General features: G+C 31.9%; 1 protein-coding gene and 1 long non-coding RNA gene across 2 annotated transcripts in view; one reads left to right on the forward strand and one right to left on the reverse strand.

The window, feature by feature from the left end:
• Window positions 1-7: 7 nt before the first annotated feature.
• LOC127726859 (coatomer subunit gamma-2-like) overlaps window positions 8-26,418 on the forward strand; it is a 31,953-nt gene continuing 5,542 nt past the window's right edge. The window contains exons 1-16 of the mRNA XM_052234276.1: window positions 8-144; window positions 4,505-4,554; window positions 7,509-7,589; window positions 8,394-8,465; window positions 8,941-9,020; window positions 11,626-11,701; window positions 12,149-12,241; window positions 16,835-16,921; window positions 17,564-17,680; window positions 18,240-18,280; window positions 18,653-18,854; window positions 21,233-21,343; window positions 22,603-22,703; window positions 23,161-23,233; window positions 23,472-23,550; window positions 25,387-25,551. Coding sequence (XP_052090236.1) covers window positions 105-144; window positions 4,505-4,554; window positions 7,509-7,589; window positions 8,394-8,465; window positions 8,941-9,020; window positions 11,626-11,701; window positions 12,149-12,241; window positions 16,835-16,921; window positions 17,564-17,680; window positions 18,240-18,280; window positions 18,653-18,854; window positions 21,233-21,343; window positions 22,603-22,703; window positions 23,161-23,233; window positions 23,472-23,550; window positions 25,387-25,551 — 1,468 coding nt within the window. The 5' untranslated portion in view covers window positions 8-104. The remainder of the gene's footprint in view (window positions 145-4,504; window positions 4,555-7,508; window positions 7,590-8,393; window positions 8,466-8,940; window positions 9,021-11,625; window positions 11,702-12,148; window positions 12,242-16,834; window positions 16,922-17,563; window positions 17,681-18,239; window positions 18,281-18,652; window positions 18,855-21,232; window positions 21,344-22,602; window positions 22,704-23,160; window positions 23,234-23,471; window positions 23,551-25,386; window positions 25,552-26,418) is intronic.
• The window catches only part of LOC127726933 (uncharacterized), a 34,850-nt gene continuing 15,625 nt past the window's right edge, over window positions 7,194-26,418 (reverse strand). The window contains exon 2 of the long non-coding RNA XR_007993704.1: window positions 7,194-7,403. This is a non-coding gene — a long non-coding RNA (uncharacterized LOC127726933). The remainder of the gene's footprint in view (window positions 7,404-26,418) is intronic.

The following is a 26,418-nucleotide window of genomic DNA, read 5'->3' on the forward strand; positions in this document are numbered from 1 at the left end:
TTTTTCTTACCTCACGTGTGGGAGAGCTCGTCGCATGCGTAGAAGTCGTATTCAACGTGGAACAAGAGTAACTTCCTGTCGGGTCAATCTAATTTTTAGGAAAAATGCATATGCTTAGGCGTGATAAGAAAGAAGAAGAAGATGGTAAATATGACAACTGAGGATAAACATACCATCTTTACATCCAAGTTGGATATTTGCTCACACATTTCTTTCAATTTGTTTACCATTGTTAAATCTTTTGGGTACAGTCCTAACCCAGGAGTATGGTTTATGTCCATGTAGTGTGGTAAAACACATATGTGGATATTATATACAGTTTGTCAGTGCTCCATTCAAATTAAGCTTAACCGGTTTATACCAGGTATGGGAAGATTCTCCTTAAGAGAGGCGAAAGATATCGAAGGGGCATTCAAAACAAGCCAAAAATAACTGACAATGCCATGGCTAAAAAGAAAAAGACCATCAGACAAACAACAGTACAAAAAACACAAAATTGAAAACCCCGAAGATTTCGCAACACAAACCCCACCAAAAACGGGGGGTGATCTCATGTGCTCTGGAAGGGTAAGCAGATCCTGCTCCACATGTTGCACCGGTCAACCGTCGTGTTGCTCATGTAACATGTTAGTACAAACCTGGTGATAAGTCTAATAGGCCCCTTCACGGTTAGTGCAGCCATGTTGAATAGGAGGCAGATTTTCATAATGGAGGTAAAAATGGTTTGAAAAATATGAGAAAACATCATTAAAAGAGGACAGTTGCTTGGAAACATGCATAGGATATCCCGTACTATCATACTATTTCCACATCTATCCAAAAAACCTGCCCCTATTCAATATGGCCAAACTAACCGTGAAGTTGCCTTTTCAGTAGGTCACATTCATGGAAAAAAAAGGGTAAGGGTACTATCCATATGGGACAATTCGGCCAGGGACCAACTAATGAGTCAACTCTACAAAATGTATGTTACCAATTGTTTTACATTTGTCATTTCTGGACATATATGTTCATTTCAGGGCCTTTTATAGCTGACTATGCGGTATGGGTTTTGCTCATTGTTGAAGGCCTTACAGTGACCTACAGTTGTTGACTTTTATGTCATTTGGTCTCTGGTGGAAAGTTGTCTCATTGGCAACAGTGTTCTCCCCAGGATTTTTGGATAGCACCAGGGTAACGCGTGTGAACAGCTTGGTGAAATGATTCATACAATCAGTTGTGTCTTGTGGCATCGCTATATTTCTAGTTACTGCAGTTTTTATGTCTCTTGTTTTGTTTTAATACTGTGGTACTGTGTTATGTCAGAATATTATTGGTTAAAAAGATCAATAAAACAGTTTGTATTCTTTTTAATATTTTTGGAAAATAAATAAAACATGATTCATTACATAATATTCATCTAAATTTAAAGTAATTAAATCTTTTATCCATGATCAATAAAAATAAAATATCATTCAAACAGGAACATATATATTGTTAGATATACTGTTCCCAGATTCAAAAGAGAACAAAAATGTTCAATTTAAAAATACTTTCTAGTTTCTAGAAAGAAAGTTGTTGTTTGTGAAAGGATTCCTGTCATGAGGAGATAAAAAATTAACAAGAACAAAATCGTGTTATAATTTGAACCAGTTTCTATCTTAAATTTTAATAAAAAGAAATTTTTCACAAATTTAAAACATTTTGCCATAGATTTCATGTACATGTAAATATTAACCTTTCTTGTCTTTGGTGATGATCAAACATAGATACAAACTTAATACTGCAATGAAATCTAAATCTAAATCTTTATTTGTCATGATCCATTTAAAAAGAATTCCTAAATCTATAAATTTATCTTAGGTCTATAGATCTATAAGTAACATATTCAATGTCAACAACAAAGTCTCCCTATTTTCCCGCCTAAATGACAGGAAGTAGATATAAATAAATTAAACATGTGCTTATGGATTAAAATTGCAAGATCACTTCTGTTATTCATTAATCATCATATGGATATAGATATCCAGTTTGAAGGTACAGTCATGCATTTTATTTATAAAATAGAATAGATTGCAGTTAATTGTAAATAATTTTGAATATTCTACATGAACTAACTGGGTCATGGGATCCTTCCCCTTTGAATTACTTGTTGACAGTTTGAAACCGGAATATCATGCAATAACTATGTCATAATTAAAGATAATTTTGGCCATGGTTTAATCAGAGACATATAAAACTATAATATAAGTATTGAGCTAACTTTATAATGTACAAAATATGTACCGTCGTGTGTACAACTATCGGGTCAACACGGTTTGTGTACAAAGTATTTGCCGACTTGTCAGGTGGTGAGTGAAGCCTTAAAATAGTTATCTATGATCATAAAGTTATGATTTCTAAATTAAAACACAAAAGAATCATGTAAAAAGTGTTAATTACATCGATTAAATCCAATCAACAAAGGTTAACCTCATAAAGGTAAATCGATCACGTGGTGTAAACAATCCGTGTTGAACTGGTTTGAACTGGTCAAATTTCACCTGGAATTTTATACCGCACGGAAAAGATTAAACAAGTCGTTTAACCGATTTACGATTTTTTAACTGAAAATTTTAGCACCACGGAGAAAAATTATACATCGCGGTAACAACGATACCACCGCGGTAAAAAATTATACATCGCGGACCCGTGGTCCTTTAATGGTCTGGGGAGAACACTGGGCAATCAAACCAGTGATTTTGTTAGCGCTCGTCATCTTCACCATTTAAGAAATGATTTTCTAAATGACGAAAGTATTTCTGATCAATTTCATCACGTAAAAGTAAAATTGAAAAAATTGTGCAAAATTTTGCCTGGTGACAAGTTTACGACCCCAAGCTAATCAACGGATACAACATGTGTCATAATTTGTTGTTACAGGTAATCCATTTATCCAATGGGTCATAAATGATCATCAAAATTTATTCACACATATAGAATCGGTCAGTCAGCATTTCGTCATTTCGTATGAAACTGATCATACCACACGTTTACTGTATTTTCATGATGAAAAGGTAATTTGCACCATAACTCAAGGAACTTATTCAAACACATCTTTTTTTATCTCGCCTTGACGGAGTGTAAAAAGCGAGACATGGGTATGCTGTTTCCGGCAGCTGGGGCAGCGGCATCAGCAATGTATTAATTTGTGATTACATGTAGGTCAGTTTTATGGTGAACTACTAGTGGTAGGTCAATGATATTTGGTATGCAGTTGTATAAGCATTGGCACATCTCATTTCCATGGAGATTATTTGGCCCCACCCCTTCAGTCATGGTCTATTGACGTGGAAACTTTTACTTTGTGTACATGTATTAGCTTGTGATTAGGTCAGTTTATGGAGAACCACTAGTGGTAGGTTAATGATATTTAGTATGTAGTTGTATAAGCATTGGCATATCTTATTTCCAGTCCCTCAGTCATGGTCTATTGACTTTGAAAGTTTTGCCTAGTTTACATGTATTAGTTGGTGATTAGGTCAGTTTAAGGAGAACCGATTTTGGTAAGTCAATGATATTTGGTATGCAGTTGTATAAGCATTAGCACATGGAAATTGTTTGGCCCTGCCCCTTCAGTCATGGTCTATTGACTTTGAATGTTTTGCATTGTTTACATGTTAAAGTTTGTGATTAGATCAATATAATATGAACCACTAATGTTAAGTCAGTGATACATGGAATGCAAATGAATTGGCATTTGCAGGTCTCATTTTCATGAAAATTATATGGCACGATCCCCTCATCATGGTTCATTGACTTTGAAACTTTCACATAGTTTACAAGTTAATGTTTGAGTTTAGGTTTGTTTAAAGGGAATGACTTATGATAAATCAATGCTATTTGGTATGCAGTTGTATTAGCATTTGTACATCTCATTTCTATGGAGATTGTTTGGCCCTGTACCTTCAGTCATGGTTCATTGACTTTGATGAATATTTTGCATAACTTACATGGTAAAGTATTGCTATTTTAATTACAAAATTTGCATTTTCTAAATAACAAAAAGGCAAGACATATCTCTGTGTTAACAGTTTATCTTGAATTCCTTAAAAAAGTGTTAAATTCAGACATATTTTGTCTTTATCTGCCCTCACTTTTGATATAGAATAACAAAACGGGCTGCCATTAATTGAATGTGCTTCTACTATCAGTATGTATAATCCTCCGAAGAGTAGGAGCACACCTGAATCAAGAAAGATAATTCGATTATAATTTTTCCTAGTAGTGAAATGCCTTCTCATGATCTGTCTACATACATGTACTTCTCACTTTAGGACTTATAGGTTTAGGAGGTCTTTTGAGTTATGGTGCAAATTAGGAGAAAGGGGGAGGGTGGAGAGGGGGCTTGGGTCATCATTTTCTGTATTCTTTATTTTTATACAAATTTTCTCAATCCTAAAGCCTTATGGCACAACTTGGCTCATGATCTTTAAAAGTGTTCACTGATATGTAACAGTTCATAACATTTCACTTTTTTCTGCAGGAGGAGGGAATCCATTTCATAATTTGGAGAAAAGTGTAGTATTACAAGAGGTAAGTTTATTAAGATGGTAAGAATTTGTCAGATTTGTTAGTCTTGTTTCTTACTGAGACCATATTCTCTGCTGTTACGGAAATGCAAAACTGTTGAAAATGGTAAATTTTTTATCATAAAAAAAAAAAAGATGATAAAACTACACTGTAACAAGTTGGACAATTACAGAATGATGGAATGTATTTTAATATTTTTATTCTGATTAAAATATATTACAAACTAACATCTCTATGCAAGGTCTTTTTTATACGACCACCAAAAAATTTGTGGTCATATAATGGCATGACGTTACCGAAGACATTTGGTTTCCAGACAATAACTGGAGTATAGGTGTGTGGATCTTAATGAAATTGTACCACAAGGTTCCATACCACAAAAGGAAGGTTGGGAATGATTTTGGGGGTTATGGCCCAAACCGTTTAGGAATTGGGGCAAAAAAAACAAGAATTTTCTGGTTTCAGGACAATAACATGAATAAATTGAGTATACATGTAGTTTAATTTTAACAAAAATTTCATTTTTGGGGTTTGATATGCTGAATCTAAACATGTATTACAATTTTGATATTGGTCCAATTTTCAAGCTGGTCCAAATCAGGGTCCAAAATAAAACTTTGTTTGATTTCAACAAAAATTGAATATATGGGCTTCTTTGATATGCTGAATCTAACATGTATTTAGATTTTGGGTCCTGTTATCAAATTGGTCCACATTAAGGTCTAATGGGTCCAAAATTAAATTTTTTTTTGTTTGATTTCATCAAAACTTGAATTCTTGGGGTTCTTTGATATGCTGAATCTAACCATGTATTTAGATTTTGGATATTGGAACATAATAGGTAAATGTCCAATTTCAAATTTTTAAGTTCTTCATTGTTCTTTGACCACATTCATTCTGTGTCAGATACCTATGCTTTGTCAAATATTTAATCACAATCCAAATTCAGAGCTGTATCAAACTTAAATTTTGTGTCCTTACTTGCCCCAACTGTTCAGGGTTGGACCTCAGAGGTCGTATCAAGCTGCACCGTTCCGAGCATTTTATTTAGGAATGATACACTTAAAACTACATTAGTTCTATCATTGTATGAGTAATAGAGAGAATACTGATATAAAGTGGTCTCTAAATGCAATATATTTTGTAACTCCTAGGGAGCTTTCTTTAATTGAAGCCATATTAATTAAGTAAATCAGCGGGAAGAAATTAGGACAAATAAAAAGTTAAGCCAAAACACATAAATATAAATTGATTTTATTTTAGCTTGCTATAACATAGTAGCTAAATCTCTTTATCATTATCCTGCATTTTTATTGCTTATTGTTGAGAAAGCTTGTTTACACATGTTTCTCTTTTAGTTAAAAACAACAGAACATGAAGTTTAGTCATTATGAAGAAATTTTGTCCAATAAATATTCAGGATTCACTAGGCCCAACATTTTTACTAGACATTTCATCCAGAATAAATCACACCTTATTTGACCAATGTCTGATGAATGTTTAAAAGACGTCAGGAAAAGGAAAGGATTCATATATTTTTGGTCAACTTTTTATACGACCGCAAACAATTTTTGCGGTTGTATATTGGTATGACGTTGGCGTCGTCGTCGTCCGAAGGCACATTGGTTTTCGCACAATAACTTTAGTTTAAGTAAATGGATCTTTATGAAATTTTACCATAAGGTTCAGGAGCAGGAAAAGGAAAGGATTCATATATTTTTGGTCAACTTTTTATACGACCGCAAAACATTTTTGCAGTCATATATTGGTATGACATTGGCGTCATCGTTGTCGTCGTAGGCACTTTGGTTTTCGCACAATAACTTTAGTTTAAGTAAATGGATCTTTATGAAATTTTACCATAAGGTTCAATACCACAAAAGGAAGGTTGGGATTGATTTTGGGGGTTATGGTACTAACAGTTAAGGAACTAGGGGCCAAAAATAAGCATTTTTCTAGTTTCCAGACAAATACTTGTGGAACAGTGTATGGATCTCTCTGAAATTATACCACAAGTTTCCATACCACAACGGGATGGTTAGGATTTGCTTTGGAGGGTTATGGCTCAAACTGTTAAGGAATTAGGGGCAAACAAAATTAGTACAAAACATAATTTAAAGCAGTGTAAGGGAGGTAATCCGAATACAACGTTCTGATTACCTCCCTTACACTGCTTTTAAATTATGTTTAAAGAAATGCATATTTATAAAGGAAGACCAGTAAAAATATCTGCAAATGTTGCATCGTTTTTTTTTACAAAAAAATCCATATGAAAGATTTGACACTATATTTTAAATTATACTATAAAATAGATTAAGTTAGCACTATGGTAAATTTAAATGGATAATTATGGTTGCAAACTCCATTGGAAATTTGAATTGAGATTATGACCATATCTTGAAGGAAAGAATTTTTTTGGGGTAAAAAGGAGGGGGGGGGGGGGGTAAAAAGAAATTGTGGGGGTCAATATTTTCTCATTTCAGATTTCAGAAATTAAAAAGAAAAATTCTTCAATTATTATTTTTTTTTTGCAAAAAAAAGTGTGTTCAGAGGGGGTTAAACGCAACAGCATAGTGTATTGCACAAAAGCAAAAAAAAAAGGGGGGTAAATATTTTATTTTTTTTAGTGGGGTTAAGGGGGGGGTGGTCAATTTGCAACAGCAAAGTGTATTGCACAAAAGCAAAAAATTGAATATAAATTCAAATCATATAACCAATTCTAAGTTCTTTGACTACAGTTATTCTGTGTCAGAAACCTTTTATGTGTCAAATATTTAATTACAATCCAAATTCAAACTTGTATCAAGTGGGAATATTGCATCCATTTTTGCCCCAACTGTTCAGGGTTGGACCTCTGTGGTCGTATCCAGCTGCGCTCGGCGAAGCAATTTATTACATATGTTGAATATCTTTTTAATATCAAATATTTAACTATATCTTGGTACATTCTTTTTCAGACAAGACTATTTAATGAAACACCAATAAATCCAAAAAGATGTGGACACATACTGACAAAACTTTTATATCTCATCAACCAGGTAAGACGTGTACATATATATGCAGTTAATGCCATTACCATTTCTGATACATTTGTACTATGTCTCCTTCTAAAGTTTCTTTTTGAGGATAACACAATACCAGAAAAGTTTGACATTTATATACAAATGATACAGATAGATTAATAAAATTTTTAATAAGTGGTGACCAGGATTAAATGTCAGTTGTAATGACCAGATAGATATAATACCAGTTAGCTATGGACCTTCACAATATTTTCCAGGATTGACAAAGTCGTGTACATTTTTAGCTCACCTGGCATCACTTGTCGTCCATCAACGTTAACTTTTACTAAAATCTTCTCTGCAACTACAGGGCCAAATTTAACCAAACTTGGCCATAATCATCATTGAGGTATCTAGTTTAAAAAATATGTCAGATGACCCCACCTGCCAATCAAGATGGCCGACATGGCTAAAAAATAGAAGAAACGTAAAATGCAAGTTTTGTTTATTATTTTGAAAACCGTTATGAATAGAGAAAATCTGACAAGAGCAAAAATGTTCAGAATGTTGAGCTCTACCAACTGTCCATATATGTCAAAACTGTCCGACCATTTTTTTTGCGTTTTTGCCTTATATCTTAAAAATTATAATAGCTCTAGATAGAAACTTAAATAAGCAAAAATGATCAGCATGTAAAAAAACGAACTCAATGTCAGTTAAGCACAAAGCAGGGCATATTTGTTTTATAATATGTTATCATCTTGAATATGCATGTAAAATTTGCCACTGAAGTGTGACTGAACATTCAACAGCTATCAATTTATGTTTGTATTTTGACAGGGAGAAAGTATTGGAACAACAGAAGCCACAGAAGCATTCTTTGCTATGACCAAGTTATTTCAAGCCAAAGATGTAAGTCATAGAAGCTGACTGGAAGTTTAGTTTAAACATATTTTATTTGCAAAAGTAGCAAAAGGGATTGGACACTAGTTATAGCAACATTAGTGACGTCCTCTCCGTAACTGGCTGACTGGAAGCGTGGAGATCATATGTATACAAGTTCAAAAAAATTTAAACAATCTCATGAATAAATCATGCTAAACATTGTTTCATTTATGGTATTTCTGACTAATTCATATTTCTTAGAAGACAGGAGAATCAATGAACAGCAAACAAGCAGAAATCAAGAAAAATGTTAAATTGCATTTGTTTGATAGTCATTTGAAAATTACAGGCATTGCAATAGCAAATATGAAATAAGACATAATCCATAGTTAAACTGTTAGAACAGTATTTTTTTATCAGATTTAAACTGAAAAAATTTAAGCAAAATATCATAGTTGATGAATAATTCTGAGCTTGAATGTTATTTCTTTTTCTTCTGTAGCCTGTATTAAGGAGACTGGTCTATCTTGGGATCAAAGAAATGTCCAAAATAGCAAATGATGTCATCATTGTTACTAGCAGGTAAACATAAAATCAAAATGGGATTCAAGAATTTTCCAAAACATTTTCTAATTATATCTTTCTTAGATGCTTCTCTACTCTACCAGTGCTTAATATAGGTACTTTCATGAAACAGAATATTTTATTTGATCTTATCTGGAAATGACCTATTGGTGAGAACATGTGCCCATAAACAAATCGTTTTTGTTTCTCAAGTGAACAAACCGCCATCATACCACATCTTATTATGCCCCCGCCGTAGCGGTAGGGATATTAAGTTTTACCCTTGTCCGTCTGTACGTATGTATGTACGTCCCAAAACTGGTTTCCGTTCTCTAACTTGAGTTTGCCTGAACCAAATGTTATGAAACTTATACACAATGCTTATTACCACAAAACACAGATCAAGTTTTAATTTTGGTAGCGTCACTTTAACCGTTCTAGAGTTATGCCCCTTTATAAATGGAAAAATTGCAAAATTTTTAGTTTCCGTTCTCTAACTTAAGTTTGCCTCAACCAAATGATTTGAAACTTATACACAATGCTTATTACCACAAAACCCAGATCAAATTTGAATTTTGGTGGCGTCACTTTAACCGTTCTAGAGTTATGCTCCTTTATAAATGGCAAAATTGCAAGATTTTTAGTTTCCGTTCTCTAACTTAAGTTTGCCTCAACCAAATGATTTGAAACTTATACACAATGCTTATTACCACAAAACCCAGATCAAATTTGAATTTTGGTGGCGTCACTTTAACCGTTCTAGAGTTATGCTCCTTTAGTTTAAGTGAATGGATCTCTATGAAATTTTACCAAAAGGTTCAATACCACAAAAGGAAGGTTGGGATTGATTTAAGGGGTTATGGTACCAACAGTTAAGGAATTAGGGTCCAAAAAGGGGCCAAAAATAGGCATTTTTGTAACTTCCAGACATAACTAGTGTGTCAGTGTATAGATCTCTCTGACATTGTACCACAAGGTTCCATATCACAAAGGGAATGCTGTAATTGATTTTGGGGGTAATTGCCTCAAAATTTTAGGGATTAGGGGCCAAAAAAAGGGGCAAAAAACAAGCATTTTTCTAGTTTCATGACAATAACTTGTGTGTAAGTGTATGTATCTTTCTGAAATTGTACTACAAGGTTCCATATCACGAAGGGAAAGCTGGAATTGAGTTTGGGGGTAATTGCCCAAAACGTTTAGGAATAAGGGGCCAAAAATAAGCATTTTTCTTGTTTCCAGACAAAAACTTGTGTTTAAGTGTATGGATCTCTCTGAAATTGTACTGCAAGGTACCATACCACAAAGGGAAGGCTGGGATTGAGTTTGGGGTGATGAATCATAAGGGGGTTCAAAAAATTTGTTGTAGGGATTTTTTTTCTTTAAAATTTTCCATTTTTAAATTGGTTATTTCTGATTTATATATAAAAGCAAATAATAATGATATGGTTTGAATAGGTAAATTAAAATTTTTTAAGTTCTTAGACCACATTCATTCTGTGTCAGAAACCTATGCTGTGTTCAAATATTTAATCACAATCCAAATTCAGTGCTGTATCAAGCTTGAATGTTGTGTCCATACTTGTCCCAACTGTTCAGGGTTCTACCTCTGCGGTCGTATCAAGCTGCTCCCAGCAGAGCATTTTATTAAAATTGGAGTTATCTTCCTTTGTCCATGATTATAGTTGAATCAACTACAATCAATGTTTTATACAATGCAATGTTTAATTTTGACTTCCACTGATAAAACACAGATCAAGTTGAATTTGGGTAGTGTCACTTTAACCATTATTGAGTTATGCCCCTTTATAAATCGAAAGATTGCAAAATTTTTAGTTTCCATTCTGTAACTTAAGTTTGCCCCAACCAAACATTATGAAACCTATACACAATATTCATTACCACAAAACTAAGATCAAGTACAAATTTTTTGTTTCCGTTTTCTAACTTTAGTTTGCCTCAACCAAATGTAATGAAACTTATACACAATGCTTATTACTACATAATACAGATTAAGTACGAAATTTGGTGAGAACACTTTTACCATTCTTGAGTTATGTCCCTTTATAAACATAGAAATTGCTGAATTTTTGTTTCCGTTCTCTAACTTTAGTTTGTCTCAACCAAATGTTATAAAACTTATACACAACCGTTCTAGAGTTATGCGTGTTTACAAATAGAAAAATTGCTGAATTTTTAGTTTCTGTTCTCTACTTAAGTTAGCCTCAATTAAATGTTATGAGACTTACACACAATGCTTATTACCCCAAAACTCAGATCAAGTTCAAATTTGGGTAGCGTCACTTTTACCGTTCTTCAGTTATGTCCCTTTATAACTATATGCTATGCAAGCGGGGGCATCATCTGTGTCCACATGTGAACACTATCCACATTTGTTTTTATAAATGAAATATCATGAATATACTCTGAACAGTGAGTAGTTGAAGAAACCTTAAACTACCTTAGTTGAGATGGTCCATGAAGAATCTTAAATATGTCCTGTTAAACTTAATATACATTGGATCTTACTTATATACACAGAAAAGAATTTGATTCCATTAAAAATATAAATTTGTTAAAGTTTAACATAATGAGAGGAATTTATTTATTTATTTTTTATTAACAGCTTGATGAAAGACATGACAGGAAAAGATGATCAGTTTAGAGGACCAGCCATTAGAGCTCTTTGTTCTATTACTGACGTAAGTATCCTAGTGCAAAGTAAGTCATTAGAGCTCTTCTGTTCAGCAACTGACATGATTCCACATGTATAGAGCTTGACTGATATGTAATGTTCAGAATTTATCTCAAGAATTATAGCATTTAAAGACAGATTTAAACACACCATACATGTACCTAAGCCCTTTATAAACAACAGAATAGTGTTAAAGGTGAGCTAATAGCTATTATAATTCCTCTTCAGCATGAGGAAAAGCAGATGTAGCTTTGTTGAAATAGGCTGTCAGAGTACAAATACAATAAATTTCAACCTAACATAAGAACATTAGGATTTTTGATACATGAATAAAAAGAGGTATACATTGATGAGACGACAACCCAACAATCTAAAAAAAACAAGAGATCAATATGTGATTAAAGTATGGCAAGAATAGTTAAGTGATGTAAGATTTGTAATGTTTCCATTTCAGAATACCATGTTACAAAGTATAGAGAGGTATATGAAGCAGGCCATCGTAGACAAGAACCATGCTGTGTCTAGTGCAGCATTAGTATCTTCTCTGGTCAGTCTTGTAGTTCACATTTTTTTATTCTCCAACAAAAAACAATTGAGAATGGTAACACTTTTCATTTTTTTCTGCAATTAAAGATGAATTCTTGCTTGATGTGATTGGTAAATGAATTGTCTCATATTAAGAAAATCTGTATTCAGTATTTTTGATTCAGCCATGCTGGATCTATGCGATCACTCCAGATTTGTAGATGGTGCAGAATTCTAAGTTGAAGACATATCATGAAACTAATTGTGTTTTTTTATGACTTACAGTAACTATACACCATTTTAATCATCTATTGCCTATTTTGGACATGTTATTTGCCCTTCTATTAAGAAAAGATTGGTCGAACAGCTTCTTTCTTTTAGAATTACACTTGCATATAGTTCCTTTGTAGATCAAAATTCATTATAAATTACTATTTATTAATTAATGTGAAAAAGTTATATATCAAATTTAAGCAGTTAACGAGAATTATGAAAGTATTTTATCAGTATCTTACTTGTGTAAGTAATTGAATAAAATTTGGTACAAGGTGTGTATTGATATCAAAGTTGATTCCTACACTTTTTTGAAATGCTAATTTTCCAATTCTTTTCTTAGGCAAATAAGAGTACAGATACAATACTGTATGATAGACAACTGTCATTATTTAAAAATAATTTCACTCAAAGGTGGGAGTATAAATTGGAATCACCTACACTTTAATGCCAATCTTAATTGACCACAGTTAATATCTCTTGTATTACATAATTGAATACACAATAATATTGACCTCAATAGTAGACCTATAATCATTATTCATCTACACTACATGAAATTATTCTGTAAATTATTTCTCAGAGATGAACGATTAGGATAAAAAAGATGCATGTCTTTGCAAAGAAATGACAAAAAAAATATGTATGAAAAAATGCAAGCATTTTACTTGTAGAATCAGTGTTATAATCATCTGATATTAGTCAACAATTTATGTTAATTTCAGTCACAGTTATCATTAATCAGCTTGAAACAATAAACAAAATTGCATAACTCTAACTTGATGATTTTCTGCAATCAATTTTGTTTTGTTTTTTCCCTATTATATTGCTATTTAACAGTGTAAGCTATTGTACATGTATATTTGAATACAGAAATTATTTTTTCTCAATGAAGAATGAACACCAATTTAAATGAAAATTAGTTATTTGATTTTTATACGACCGCAAAAATTAAAAAATTTTTGGTCGTATATTGGTATGACGTTGGCGTCGTCGTCGGCGTTGTCCGAAGACACATTGGTTTTCGCACTCTAACTTTAGTTTAAGTGAATGGATCTCCATGAAATTTTACCATGGGGTTCAATACCACGAAAGGAAGGTTGGGATTGATTTTGGGGGTTATGGTACCAACAGTTAAGGAATTAGGGGCCAAAAAGGGGCCAAAAATAAGCATTTTTGTACATTCCAGACAATAACTTGTGTGTAAGTGTATGGATCTCTCTGACATTGTACCACAAGGTTCCATATCACAAAGGGAAGGCTGTAATTGATTTTGGGGGTAATTGCCTCAAAATTTTAGGAATTAGGGGCCAAAAAAGGGGCAAAAAACAAGCATTTTTCTAGTTTCATGACAATAACTTGTGTGTAAGTGTTTGGATATTTCTGAAATTGTACTACAAGGTTCCATATCACAAAGGGAAAGCTGGAATTGAGTTTGGGGGTAATTGCCCGAAACGTTTAGGAATTGGGGGCCAAAAAGGGGCCAAAAATAAGCATTTTTCTAGTTTCCAGACAATAACTTGTGTTCAAGTGTATGGATCTCTCTGAAATTGTACTGCAAGGTACCATACCACAAAGGGAAGGCTTGGATTGAGTTTAGGGGTGATGAATCATAAGGGGGTTCAAAAAATTTGGGGGGGGGATTTTTTTTTTTTTTTTTTTTTTTCTTTTAAAATTTTCCATTTTAAGTTGGTTATTTCTGATTTATATTTAAAAGCAAATAATAATGATATGGTAGGAGATACACACCAAACAGGATGTGTAAATTATTATATAATAAGTATTGTGCAATAGCAAGAAATTTTCAATTGCACAGTATTGCACAATAGCAAGAAATCTTCAATTGCACAGTATTGTGCAATAGCAAGAAATCTTCAATTGCACAGTATTGCGCAATAGCAAGAAATATCCAATGGCACATTATTGCGCAATAGCAAGAAATTGTCAATTGTACAGTATTGCGCAATAGCAAGAAATATTCAATTGCACAGTATTGTGCAAAAGAAGATACTTCGTATAAATTGCTTATTTCTTGATCAATTTCAATGGGGTTTTATTCTTGAATTCTTGGGGTTCTTTAATATGCTGAATCTAACCGTGTATTAAGTTTTTGGATTTTGGGCCCCGTTTTTAAATTGGTCCACATTGAGGTCCAAAGGGTCCAAAATTTAACTTTGTTTGATTTCATCAAAAATTGAATTATTGAGGTTCTTTGATATGCCGAATCTAACTGTGTATTTAGATTCTTAATTTTTGGTTCCGTTTTCAAATTGGTCTACATTAAGGTCCAAAGGGTCCAAAATTAAACTTAGTTTGATTTTAACAAAAATTGAATTTTTAGGGTTCTTTGATATGCTGAATCTAAACATGTATTTAGATTTTTGATTATGGGCCCAGTTTTCAAGTTGGTCCAAATCGGGGTCCCAAATTAAACTTTGTTCTATTTCAACAAAAATTGAAAATATATGGTTCTTTGATATGCTGAATCTAACCATGTATTTAGATTTTTGATTTATTGGCCCCGTTATCAACTTTTTCCACATTGAGGTCAAAAGGGTCCAAAATTAAACTTTGTTTGATTTCATCAAAATTTGAATTCTTGGGGTTCTTTGATATGCTGAATCTAACCATGTATTTAGATTTTGGATATTGGACCATAATAGGTGAATGTCCAATTTAAAAATTTTAAGTTCTTAGACCACATTCATTCTGTGTCAGAAACCTATGCTTTGTCAAATATTTAATCACAATCCAAATTCAGAGCTGTATCAAGCTTGAATGTTGTGTCCATACTTGCCCCAACTGTTCAGGGTTCGACCTCTGCGGTTGTATCAAGCTGCGCCCTGCGGAGCATTTTATTGTTGTTGAAAAAGTGCATTTTCAATGCCTCCTTTCTGAAATTATTAAGTCAAACTTCAATAAAAAATATACTACACCTTCCTTTGAAGATTTCTATTTCCTGTCATGCAAAATTATTTAATAGAAAAATAAGAAGATATTAGAAATCAGTGCCCCTTCTAAAAATTGAAATATCTAAAGAATTTGTATCAAAATTGAGAAATCAGTGTCCCTTCTAAAAATTGAAATATCTAAAGAATTTGTATCAAAATTGAGAAATTCTCCATCTATATTGGGCAATAGAAGGGGCACTGATTTCTAATATCTTCTTATTTTTCTATTAAATAATTGAATACAATTTTTTGAGTAAAATTATGGAAATGAAATAAAACCATTTATCTTCAGTGTCATATAATTTTTATCAAAAATCAATAAATGATCTTAGATGATAAAAGTTGCACATATTTGTTTACAATTAGAAATATTCCCAAAAGCAACCATTTACTAGTAAATTTAGGGAGACAAGCTTGTTTTAGATGATAAAACCAAGCTTGTCTCCCTATAAAATTTACTAGTAAATGGTTGCTAATATCAACTGAAAAAAAAAACAATTATCTTTCTGAATTTAATGCAAGAATGATATATCCCAAGTTTTTTTTTTTTTTTACAATACCTGAGAATATGATTTGAAATTATGCACACAACTCTTCCAGTCTTTCCATCAGTGATTTCGATCACTTTGATTGTCAGAAGTACCTTAGAAGAAGTACATTTTACTGGGAATTTCATGAACTGAAAGTGGTGATTTTAAAAAATGAAAAATAAGTGGTTATTTTTTAGTAAAATAATAATGAAAATGATAATGTTCTACATTTAATCCTAGTGTTGTCTGTTTTTTTTTAAACATATGATATTAGATTGTCCCTTGGTTTCTTCTCTGTTTAAACACAAATTAACATTTTGAGCCAAAATCACTAGTTCAAAGTTGTGATGCTTGTCTCTAAATGTCTTACAATAGCGTGTATACATTTTTTTTATTAAAAATGAGATCAGAAAAAATGTCGTTCTACCGGCAGTAGCTAAACAAATGGCTGAATCATAGCACTGACGATGCTTTGATTCTTTTTTCTCTGTTGTAAATATCACATTGATGGTCAAACATTGAAAAAGAGTTTTGTATACATGGAATCTAAAATGAGATTTTTATCTATGTTTTGCTCCTGTTACTCTCCTTAAACTGGAAGTATATTTTGATGATTTCTAAAAAGTGAACAGCATGAAATTTTTTTTGTCATTTCATGATTTATTTTTGTTTTGGAAAGTTTCTTACAGCATCTAAGACAAATGTCAGATGATGATTTTTACCTTCTTCTCAGTACTTCCCTCTGCAGATATCTAGTTTTTAAGCTAACTTTTCCATAGACATCACAATATAAAACAACATACAGCTCTAATACAAGAATTATATATATATATATATATATTTAGACTCTATATTTTTCAGCATTTAAGTAAAGGCAGTCAGGATGTTATAAAGAGATGGGTTAATGAAGCACAGGAGGCTGTATCAAGTGATAATATCATGGTCCAGGTAAGCAAAAAGGATTAAAACAATCTTTTTCAGGTTCAACATATTCTAGTGAGTCAAAATATGTAGGTCCAAGATATACGACCTGTTCATAATTTTATAATGGTAGTCTTTGCAATTATTTTAGCTGTTTAAATGAAAAAAAAACAAAACAGTGATTTTTATGTGACATGAAATTGCCAATAGGCAAATGACTTTTGCTTATACTTGATCTACATAAAATTTACTTGCCATATGTTTGGTAGTGTATTTTTTCTCGCGACCCACCAGACTCAAAATTAAGATCTTTGACTGTGAGATTATTCTACATTAAGGGGTGACAAAAAGATATTTTCCCACAAAATCAGATGAAAATCTATCCCTTATGATCATATCAGTTTTTTTTCATAGGGAAACGTTTAATTTACCACCTCTGTAAAATATATAGGACTACATTAGTATATATATATATATAGGTTCTACCATACCACCCTGTTGATTACGATAGTTATCTCCCCAAGATAGTTAAGATTTGAAAACTATTGAGAGTGAATACAATATTTAGATAAAAGAGTAAAGTGATAGAATATGCTTCTCTAATGATTTCAAGTGCGATTTTGCTCAATCGGCAACACATATTAAATTGATGTATTTCTTTATTTTCAGTACCATGCATTAGGCTTGTTGTACCACATTAGAAAGTATGACAGACTTGCTGTAACAAAACTGGTCAGCAAATTCAGTAAACATTCACTCAAGTCACCATATGCCTATTGTTTGCTGGTAAATATTATATAGTTAGGTTTTTTTTTCAGCTTTGGTCCTCTTATGGTTTATATTGTTGGTATAAAGTTAAAGCATTATAATACTCTTTCTATATCATGTATATATCATTTACATATTTAATTGATTTATATCAGTTTTGCTTTTTGAACTGAAACATGCTTATTACCTTGTTGGTCAAACTATTTGCAAGTAAATTTTTTCTGTGTTTATGTGTAGTAGTAATTGATGACTGACTTGGCACATTTTGTTTTAAATGTTTTTAATACTGTACTGATTATAAATAAGATCTTTCCTGGTTCAAAGTTTATGTTTAGAAGTACAAATGTGGTTTGATTTCTATAAACTCAATTGTTCAAATTTGATTTTGTTAGAATTCTTTTCTGCTTTTGCTATGCAAGGCCCTAATAAAAATAAGAACAAAGACGATGTTGCAGAATAAAGCAAATGTTGCAGTTTTTCTACATATCATGTTACATATTCCTACTACTGCATTGTGTACACATATAATCTGTAAATTTATTGGTGATTAGAAAAAGAAAATATGTCTAAATTGTAGATTAGGATTGCCAGTAAACTGATGGAAGAAGAAGGCGCAGGGTAAGTATATGACTAAAAATAACAATACACCACAATGTCCTAAATGAAACACAGCCAAAAGTTTCAATCAACATCACTTCACATTGTTCTTAAATGAAAATAATATTACAGGTTAATGTCAATACTTCAGTACATAGTTACTGGACAAAAGATTTTAACAAAAACGAAGATGCACCACAAAGTTAAATGATAACAAAATTTGTATTAGACAAACAAAATAGTTCAGTTTACTTTCAATATTATTAATTTCTACATGTACTTGATCAATTGACAATGCAAATTTGGAAAATAAACAAAATAATTCAATTCACATGCCCACAATTTCTCCTAGAACATACATTTCTTTGATGACTTGTTGTTTTTCTTACACAGAACTGACAGTCCAATGTTTGATTTCATTGAGAATTGTTTACGTCACAAGAGTGAGATTGTTATTTATGAGGCAGCCCATGCCATTGTCAATCTGAAGAATACAACAGCTAAAGAATTATCCTCAGCTGTTCCAGTGTTACAACTTTTCTGTAGTTCACCCAAACCTACACTTAGGTTTGCTGCTATCAGGACACTGAATAAGGTATAAAAATCAACATGTATTCACAGTTTTAGCTCACCTGACCAAAAGGCCAAGTGAGCTTTTCTCATCACTTGGCTTCCATCGTCGTCCGTTTACTTTTACAAAAATCGTCTTGTCTGAAATTACTAACCAAATTCAACCAAACAAGGCAAACAAGGATTCAACCAAACAAGGCAACAATCATTATTAGAGTATCTATTTTAAAAAAATGTGTCTGTGACCCCGGCTGTCAATCAAGATGACAGACATGGCTAAAAATAGAACACTGGGGTAAAATGCAAGTTTTGTCGATTATTTTGAAAAAAGATATAAATATTGAAAATCTGAGTAGGCAAAAATGTTCAAAATTTTGAGCTCTACCATCTTAAAAACTATAATAGATAGATAGAAACTTTAAAATCAAAAATGATCAGCAAGACAAGATCTACAAATAAGTAAACATAACTGATATCGTAAGTCGACTCCTTATTGAAGTAATTGCCCTTTAATGACGATTTTATCCAGTTTTCCTAAGTTTTTCCCATTTTTGCCTATCTTGAAAACTAATTATTAATAGATAAATAAAAACTTTTAAAAGGAAAAATTATCTGCAGGATAAGATCTACGCCGTAGCGGAGGGGGCATAAAGTTTTACCCTTGTCCGTCTGTACGTACATACGTACGTCCCAAAATTGGTTTCCATTCTCTAACTTTAGTTTGCCTCAACCAAATGTTCTAAAACTTATACACAATGCTTATTACCACAAAACACAGATCAAGTTTGAATTTTGGTGGTGCCACTTTTACCGTTCTAGAGTTATGCCCCTTTACAAATGGAAAAATTGCTGAATTTTTCGTTTCCGTTCTCTAACTTGAGTTTGCCTCAACCGAATGTTAGGAAACTTATACACAATGCTTATTACCACTAAACACAGATCAAGTTAGAATTTTGGTGGCGTCCCCTATTCCGTTCCAGAGCATATTCCAGAGTTATGCTCTTTATAATTGAAAAATTGCTAAAATATTCGTTTCTGTTCTCTTACTTTAGTTTGCCTCAATTAAGTGTTATGAAACTTATGCACAATGCTAATTATCACAAAGCACAGATCAAGTTCGAAATTTGGTGGCGTCACTTATACTGTTCTAGAGTTATGCCCCTTTACAAATGGAAAAATTGCTGAATATACCACAAAACACAGATCAAGTACAAATTTGGGTAGTGTCACTTTTACATTTCTTGAGTTATGTCTCTTTATAACGTAATATGCAAGTGGGGGCATCATCTGTGTCCCATGGACACATTCCCCATTTATTTTACATTTTTATGCATTTTTTGCCTATTATCTTGAAAACTATATTAGATATATAGAAACTTTAAAAAGGAAAAATTATCAGCAGGATAAGATCTACAAACATGTCAACATGACTGAAATTGTCAGTGAACTCTTATTAGAGTTATTCCCCTTTTATGCTGATTTTTACTGAAAAAAAGTGGCCATTGTTGAAGATGCAGGTGAGCGACACAGGCACTTTAGAGCCTCTAGTTTCTTTCATCGTAAAATAGGTATTTAATTATCAGTTAGACATTCAATGTCCAACAATTTGGTAACAGCATACTGAGTTAGTTATGTACTTTTTAATGAGCTAGTCGTAAAAGGTCCAATAATAATCTATACTCAGTTAGTTTGGTACTTTTTTTATAAAGTATACATTCATTGTCCAACAATCAAATACAATTTTACAGAAAAACAAATCGTAACAAATCACCAATCAGGTGAATTATGACCATAAAGTATTAGCATAAAGTCTTTGTATTTTGACTGCTCAGATAGCACAGTTGTGTTAAGATTGGATATTTTGCAATGATTTCTTGATAAGATTTATACTTCTAAAGATAATATTTGCAATGATTTCTTGATAAGATTTATACTTCTAAAGATAAGGATGGGAACAACCAAAGGTCACTGCACAACTTTAAACTATGAGCAAAACACAAGCTGACAGCAAGCCACAAAAAGCCCCACACTGACCAAATGAGAAAAAATACCAAAGAGAAAACACCCTAACCCATGCCATTGCAAACAAATGAAAAGGATGACAGACAGCAAACAACAATAACCACTGGACCACAGACCCTCGGCCAGGGACAGGCACACAAAGAATGTGATGGGTTGAACATGTCTGTGAGCCCTCAAACTTTCAAAATAGAAGACAGCATAATTACAAAGTGCAAGTATCAGTTGAAAAGACGATAGACTCATCAGATCAGTACTTAGTGGAAAAAAATTACAAAGACAAGAGCACTCACAATTACTGAAGGCTAGTTCAAAGTCCAATTGTAATAGATAAACAAACCATTTCCCCCGGACCTCTGACATATATTCTGTGTTGTTTTGTAGGTTGCTATGAAGCACCCATCAGTAGTATCATCCTGTAACTTGGAGTTAGAGAACCTGATTACAGATTCCAACAGAAGTATAGCAACCCTGGCCATTACTACCCTCCTCAAAGTAAGTCTGTAAATAGTCATGTTTATTAATTCTATTATCTGATTTTGAGTACATTTTTCAGGCCTGTGATTTTGTCGGTAATCCAAGGACTTGGTAGCTTGTGCAATAAAGAGTATTTTCAGAAAAAAATTTGATGATGAAAATTATCTTCAATAAAGATCTGGAAATGAACAGAATATAAGGATTATTGATACTGGAGAAGTATTTAGATACAGAGATTCAAAGAAAAATATTTATACTGCCTTCAATTTATTATTATTTGTAGAATCCCTATTTCTGTGGATTTTTGAGTCATATGAAGTATGAATTCAAGTGAGAAATGAAGAAAAAAGTGGGAATGCAGCTTAGTTTTGCTATTTTTCTGTGGTAAAAAGATAAAGAATATTTTTAAAGTTTGTAGTTCTGACAAGATAAAGCTTTGCAACTTCAGAACATTTTGAAAGAAAAGGGATTTAGTGAAACAGAATTTTTTTTCTTTTTCAGTATTTTTCTTCATGCCTATTCCAGAATTAAGTGTATGAGGGGAGGGATATTTACAGCTTTTAATATTAATTTGTAGGAGTAGTGGGTATCTTAACAAGTTTTCCCACAATAGCTCATTAAATTTCTACTTACAATTGTATGGCTTGGGTTTTTTTTGGAAAAAAGGCCTTCCAACCACCCCTAATATTCAATTTTGGAATAGCCCCACATTAAGTTGGTGAATCTTTGTAGATTTTTTGTTTTCTAGTAAATTAAGATATCTTACCATATTTTGGAAAATATGAATGTGAAATTCTACAAACCATGAATAATTTGAATCCAATAATAGAGGAACTTTTGTTATATGTATATGTTTGTTATATTTGCATATTTTTGTTATACAGTAGACTCCACCTAATCGGATATCAGCTAAACGAATATATCAGCTATTGTAATATTTTTTCAAAACATTAAACCCTTCCCTTTATGTTTAATGTTAATTTTATCTTGTAATCGAATATCGGATATAAGAATATATCGGCAAATAGGATAAGAATATTCAGGAAATTTTGTTCAGAACCATGCACAATCGGATATTTTCAATGTTTTTCTGACAGGAAATGGAACCGGATTAGCTCTACTCATTATTGCAGAATTTTCAATGAATATACATTTATCGTCTAATTGAATATATCGGATAATGGGATATTTTTTGCTGACATTTTGGGTATCCCATTTGCCGGAGTCTACTGTATTTGCATATTTTTGTTATATTTGCAATATCTTGTGAATTGTAGACTGGAAGTGAAAGCAGTGTTGACAGATTGATGAAGCAAATTTCTAGCTTTATGAATGAAATATCTGATGAATTCAAGATTGTTGTTGTACAAGCTATACAGTAAGAAGTTTTATTTATAATTATGTATCACTGATTAAAAATTAAGAACATCAATGAGATAGCAACCCAATGGAACAATAAAAAACATAAATTAGAGATTGCATAATAAATCTGATCTTAGTTCTAACGTGTTCTTATACACAACAGGCTGCCCTATTCATCTTGTATTCTTCTTTGCATCTATCAAAGACCCCTTAGGACACTAAGTTCAGCAAGCACTGGTCTATGATGAGAAAGCAAGATAATTTCTGTTTTGTTTGTTATCATTACCACTAGATTATTTAATATGAGGGAAATGTTATCATTACCATTAGATTATTTAATATGAGGGAAATGTCATTTGGATATCAACCCAGCAGATATGGATACTGAAAGTAACATTTCTGATATGATATGAACTTAAATGGTTATAACTATTACAATATCTTCATGCAAATATTTGTTTCTTCTCTTTCAGGTCATTATGTTTAAAATTCCCAAGAAAGCACAATGTTTTAATGAATTTCCTGTCGTCCATGCTTAGAGATGAGGTAATTAAATTTAAAATTTCTTGTAGGCAGTATATAGAAATGTGTATTTTTTCCTGTTTAGATGTAATATAGTGTGACACTTAACTTGAACAAATTTAGCTCACTTATTGGACAATGGAATTGTACCCAATTTACTGATATATATGGTGAATTTAAAAGTTACTGCATTTTTAATTGGTTATAGTGGAATTACTGAATTTACATTCATATTAAGACTTTTAATATGTTTTGTGTCTAGGGTGGATTTGAGTATAAGAAAGCCATAGTTGAGAGTGTAATCACTATTATAGAAGAAAATCCAGAGGCAAAAGAAGCAGGTCTGTATTTTGTGTCCTTATTTTGTGGTAATGTAAAATTGCATTTTGATAATCATGACAATTTCTGTACTAAATGTAATTTTGTGAGAAAGGATGATGGTAAGAGCCCTTATCTGGCCCTTAAAATTGCTAAAACACTTTTGATTTTTTAATTTCTTTTAAAGTTCAGTTTATTTTATTGATCAATGAAAAAAAGTTCAGTTTATTTTATTGATCAATGAAAAGGATAAAAAAATCTGGACAGTTCTTGATGTCATGAACATTTTAAAATTGACATTTTCAATTTTACACCTTATTTTTTGTTAAAAAAGGTATGAGATAAAGCACTACCCCAAAAGGTATTTTCTGATATCAACTTTTTTGGTTATGACATCCTGTAGCAAATATAATGTTTGTAAAATAGGGGTTCATCTATAAATATTAAAGACAAGAATTAAAGATTGAAAAATTTGGCCTATTTTGCATTTTTTTGTTGTAGTTTTGTGTTAAATGCAAGAAGTTTCAAGCTCTAAAGCAAACATGCAACATAAAGTTCAAAAATGTAAATTGTGATTTCTGATGTCCTGTTAACATTTGAAGAATGTTAGTGGATAGATTTGTATTTATGAGGGACAAAAAAAATTAGCCATATCATGCCTTCTAAACAGGATTTCCCCTGGGTCAATTTTCTTTTTCGCCACCTCTTTCGCCAAAACAACATATTTTTCACCACTTTCAATCTTTTTTCGCCAACTAACAACTAACATAAACATATTTTTCTTTAAAATTTTCTTTCTTTCTAACAAAAAAATATCAGGTTGCCCCATTGCTGTCTATGATAATTCACAAATCTTTTTTTTTAAATCTACATTGTAATGAATAAACACTAAACATTTACTTTTTAGAAGATACTGTAAAATTGCAATATAAATCATGAAATCATAATTTTTTACTTCTGGGAACACGAGATTCATCTTCAATAAGTTAATCGGATATATAGGATAAAGATTAAAGTCAGAGATTTTTCTTACTTTTGAATTAATTCTTCGTAGCAACAGTTTTCATTTCAGGACCATCGTAAAAAGAAAAAGTTGAGACATAAAACTATGCTTGAAACACGTGCGTCGCCAAAACGGTTGTAAAGTACAGGTACCCACTTCAAATCAATTATTTCTATCAAAGTTAAAGGAAAAAGTTTATAAAGTTGGTGATTTTTCTTGCTTTTGAACAGTTTTCGTCATAGGGACAGTTTTCTTTTCCGCACTATTGTTAAAAAGAAAACGAGGAGACGTAAAACTATTCTTCAAACATTGCAAAATTGTAAAATCCTTTAGGTGACACATGACGCTATTTAACCACATCATTTCGTAAAATAATACAATCAACACCTTCTATAAAACGCACTTAGCTGATTATTGATTTTCTGTCAAAGTCGTTACGAGTTCAAGGTGAATTCCGAATATTGTCTGATCAGGTAAAGTCCGAAAAAGCCGAAAAAAGTAAACAAGATGGATGAAATCGAATTGTTATATTTCTTTCGCCAAATTCTTTCGCCAATAACGAATTTTAATCGCCACTATTTTTATTTTTTTTCGCAACGTGCGAAAAATGGCGTCCGCCAGCGGAAACCCTGCTTCTAAGTAAATACTTGTACTTTATTTGGCAAAATCATACTTTTCATGATAATTTATGATTAAATAAAGATGAATCTTGCTGGATAGAAGGCTTTAATGGCACAAAACACATGTTATAATGAACCAGGAGATACATGATATAAGACATATAGATTATGAAAAATTAATTTGAAGATTTTTAAATGTATGTCATAGAATGTTTAATAAATTTTGTGATTTTTAGGACTTGGTCATCTCTGTGAGTTCATAGAGGATTGTGAACATACTGTCCTGGCAACAAAGATTCTTCATTTGTTAGGAAGAGAAGGACCAAGAACACCAACACCATCTAAATACATCAGATTTATATACAACAGAGTTATACTAGAGAATGCTGCTGTCAGAGCAGGTATAGTTCTCATTATTTCAGTTACATTCATTTTAGCAGTAGGCTAATTCTTAGTATTGCCTCAATTTTCTGGATCCTCTTTTATAACCAGTACTGGTAAATTTTTTTACTCTTTTTAAATTATACCAAATATGAATGCTATCATACAGAATATGACTTTAGCGTTAGATAAAAAATGCAGAACAATTATAGAAATATAAGATATTTGAGTCTGTTTTCTTTAAAACATTTTAATTTGACAAGAAATGACAAACACTACTGAAATTTGCTTTTTAAAAATACGTCAAGAAAAAATATATGTTTTATTGTCGAGCCTTTGACTTTTGTCGAAAAAGCGAGACATAGCGATCCTACATTCCGTCGTCGATGTCGACGGCGTCCACAAATATTCACTCTGTGGTTAAAGTTTTTGAAATTTTAATAACTTTCTTAAATTATTCTGGATTTCTACCAAACTTGGACAGAAGCTTGTTTATTATCATAAGATAATATTCAAAAGTAAATTTTGTAAAAAAAAAATTCCATTTTTTCCGTATTTTACTTATAAATGGACTTAGTTTTTTCTGCCAGGAAACATTACATTCACTCTGTGGTTAAAGTTTTTGAAATTTTAATAACTTTCTTAAACTATCCTGGATTTCTACCAAACTTGGAAAGAAGCTTGTTTGTGATCATAAGATAGTATCTAGAAGTAAATTTTGTTAAAAAAAAAATTCCATTTCCGTATTTTACTTATTAATGGACTTAGTTTTTCTGCCAGTTAACATTACATTCACTCTGTGGTTAAAGTTTTTAAAATTTTAACAACTTTCTTGAACTATCTTGGATTTGTACCAAACTTGGAAAGAAGCTTGTTAATGATCATAA

Source organism: Mytilus californianus, unplaced genomic scaffold, assembly GCF_021869535.1.
Source record: "Mytilus californianus isolate M0D057914Y unplaced genomic scaffold, xbMytCali1.0.p SCAF_1, whole genome shotgun sequence".
In the NCBI taxonomy this organism is placed as follows: Eukaryota; Metazoa; Mollusca; class Bivalvia; order Mytilida; family Mytilidae; genus Mytilus; species Mytilus californianus.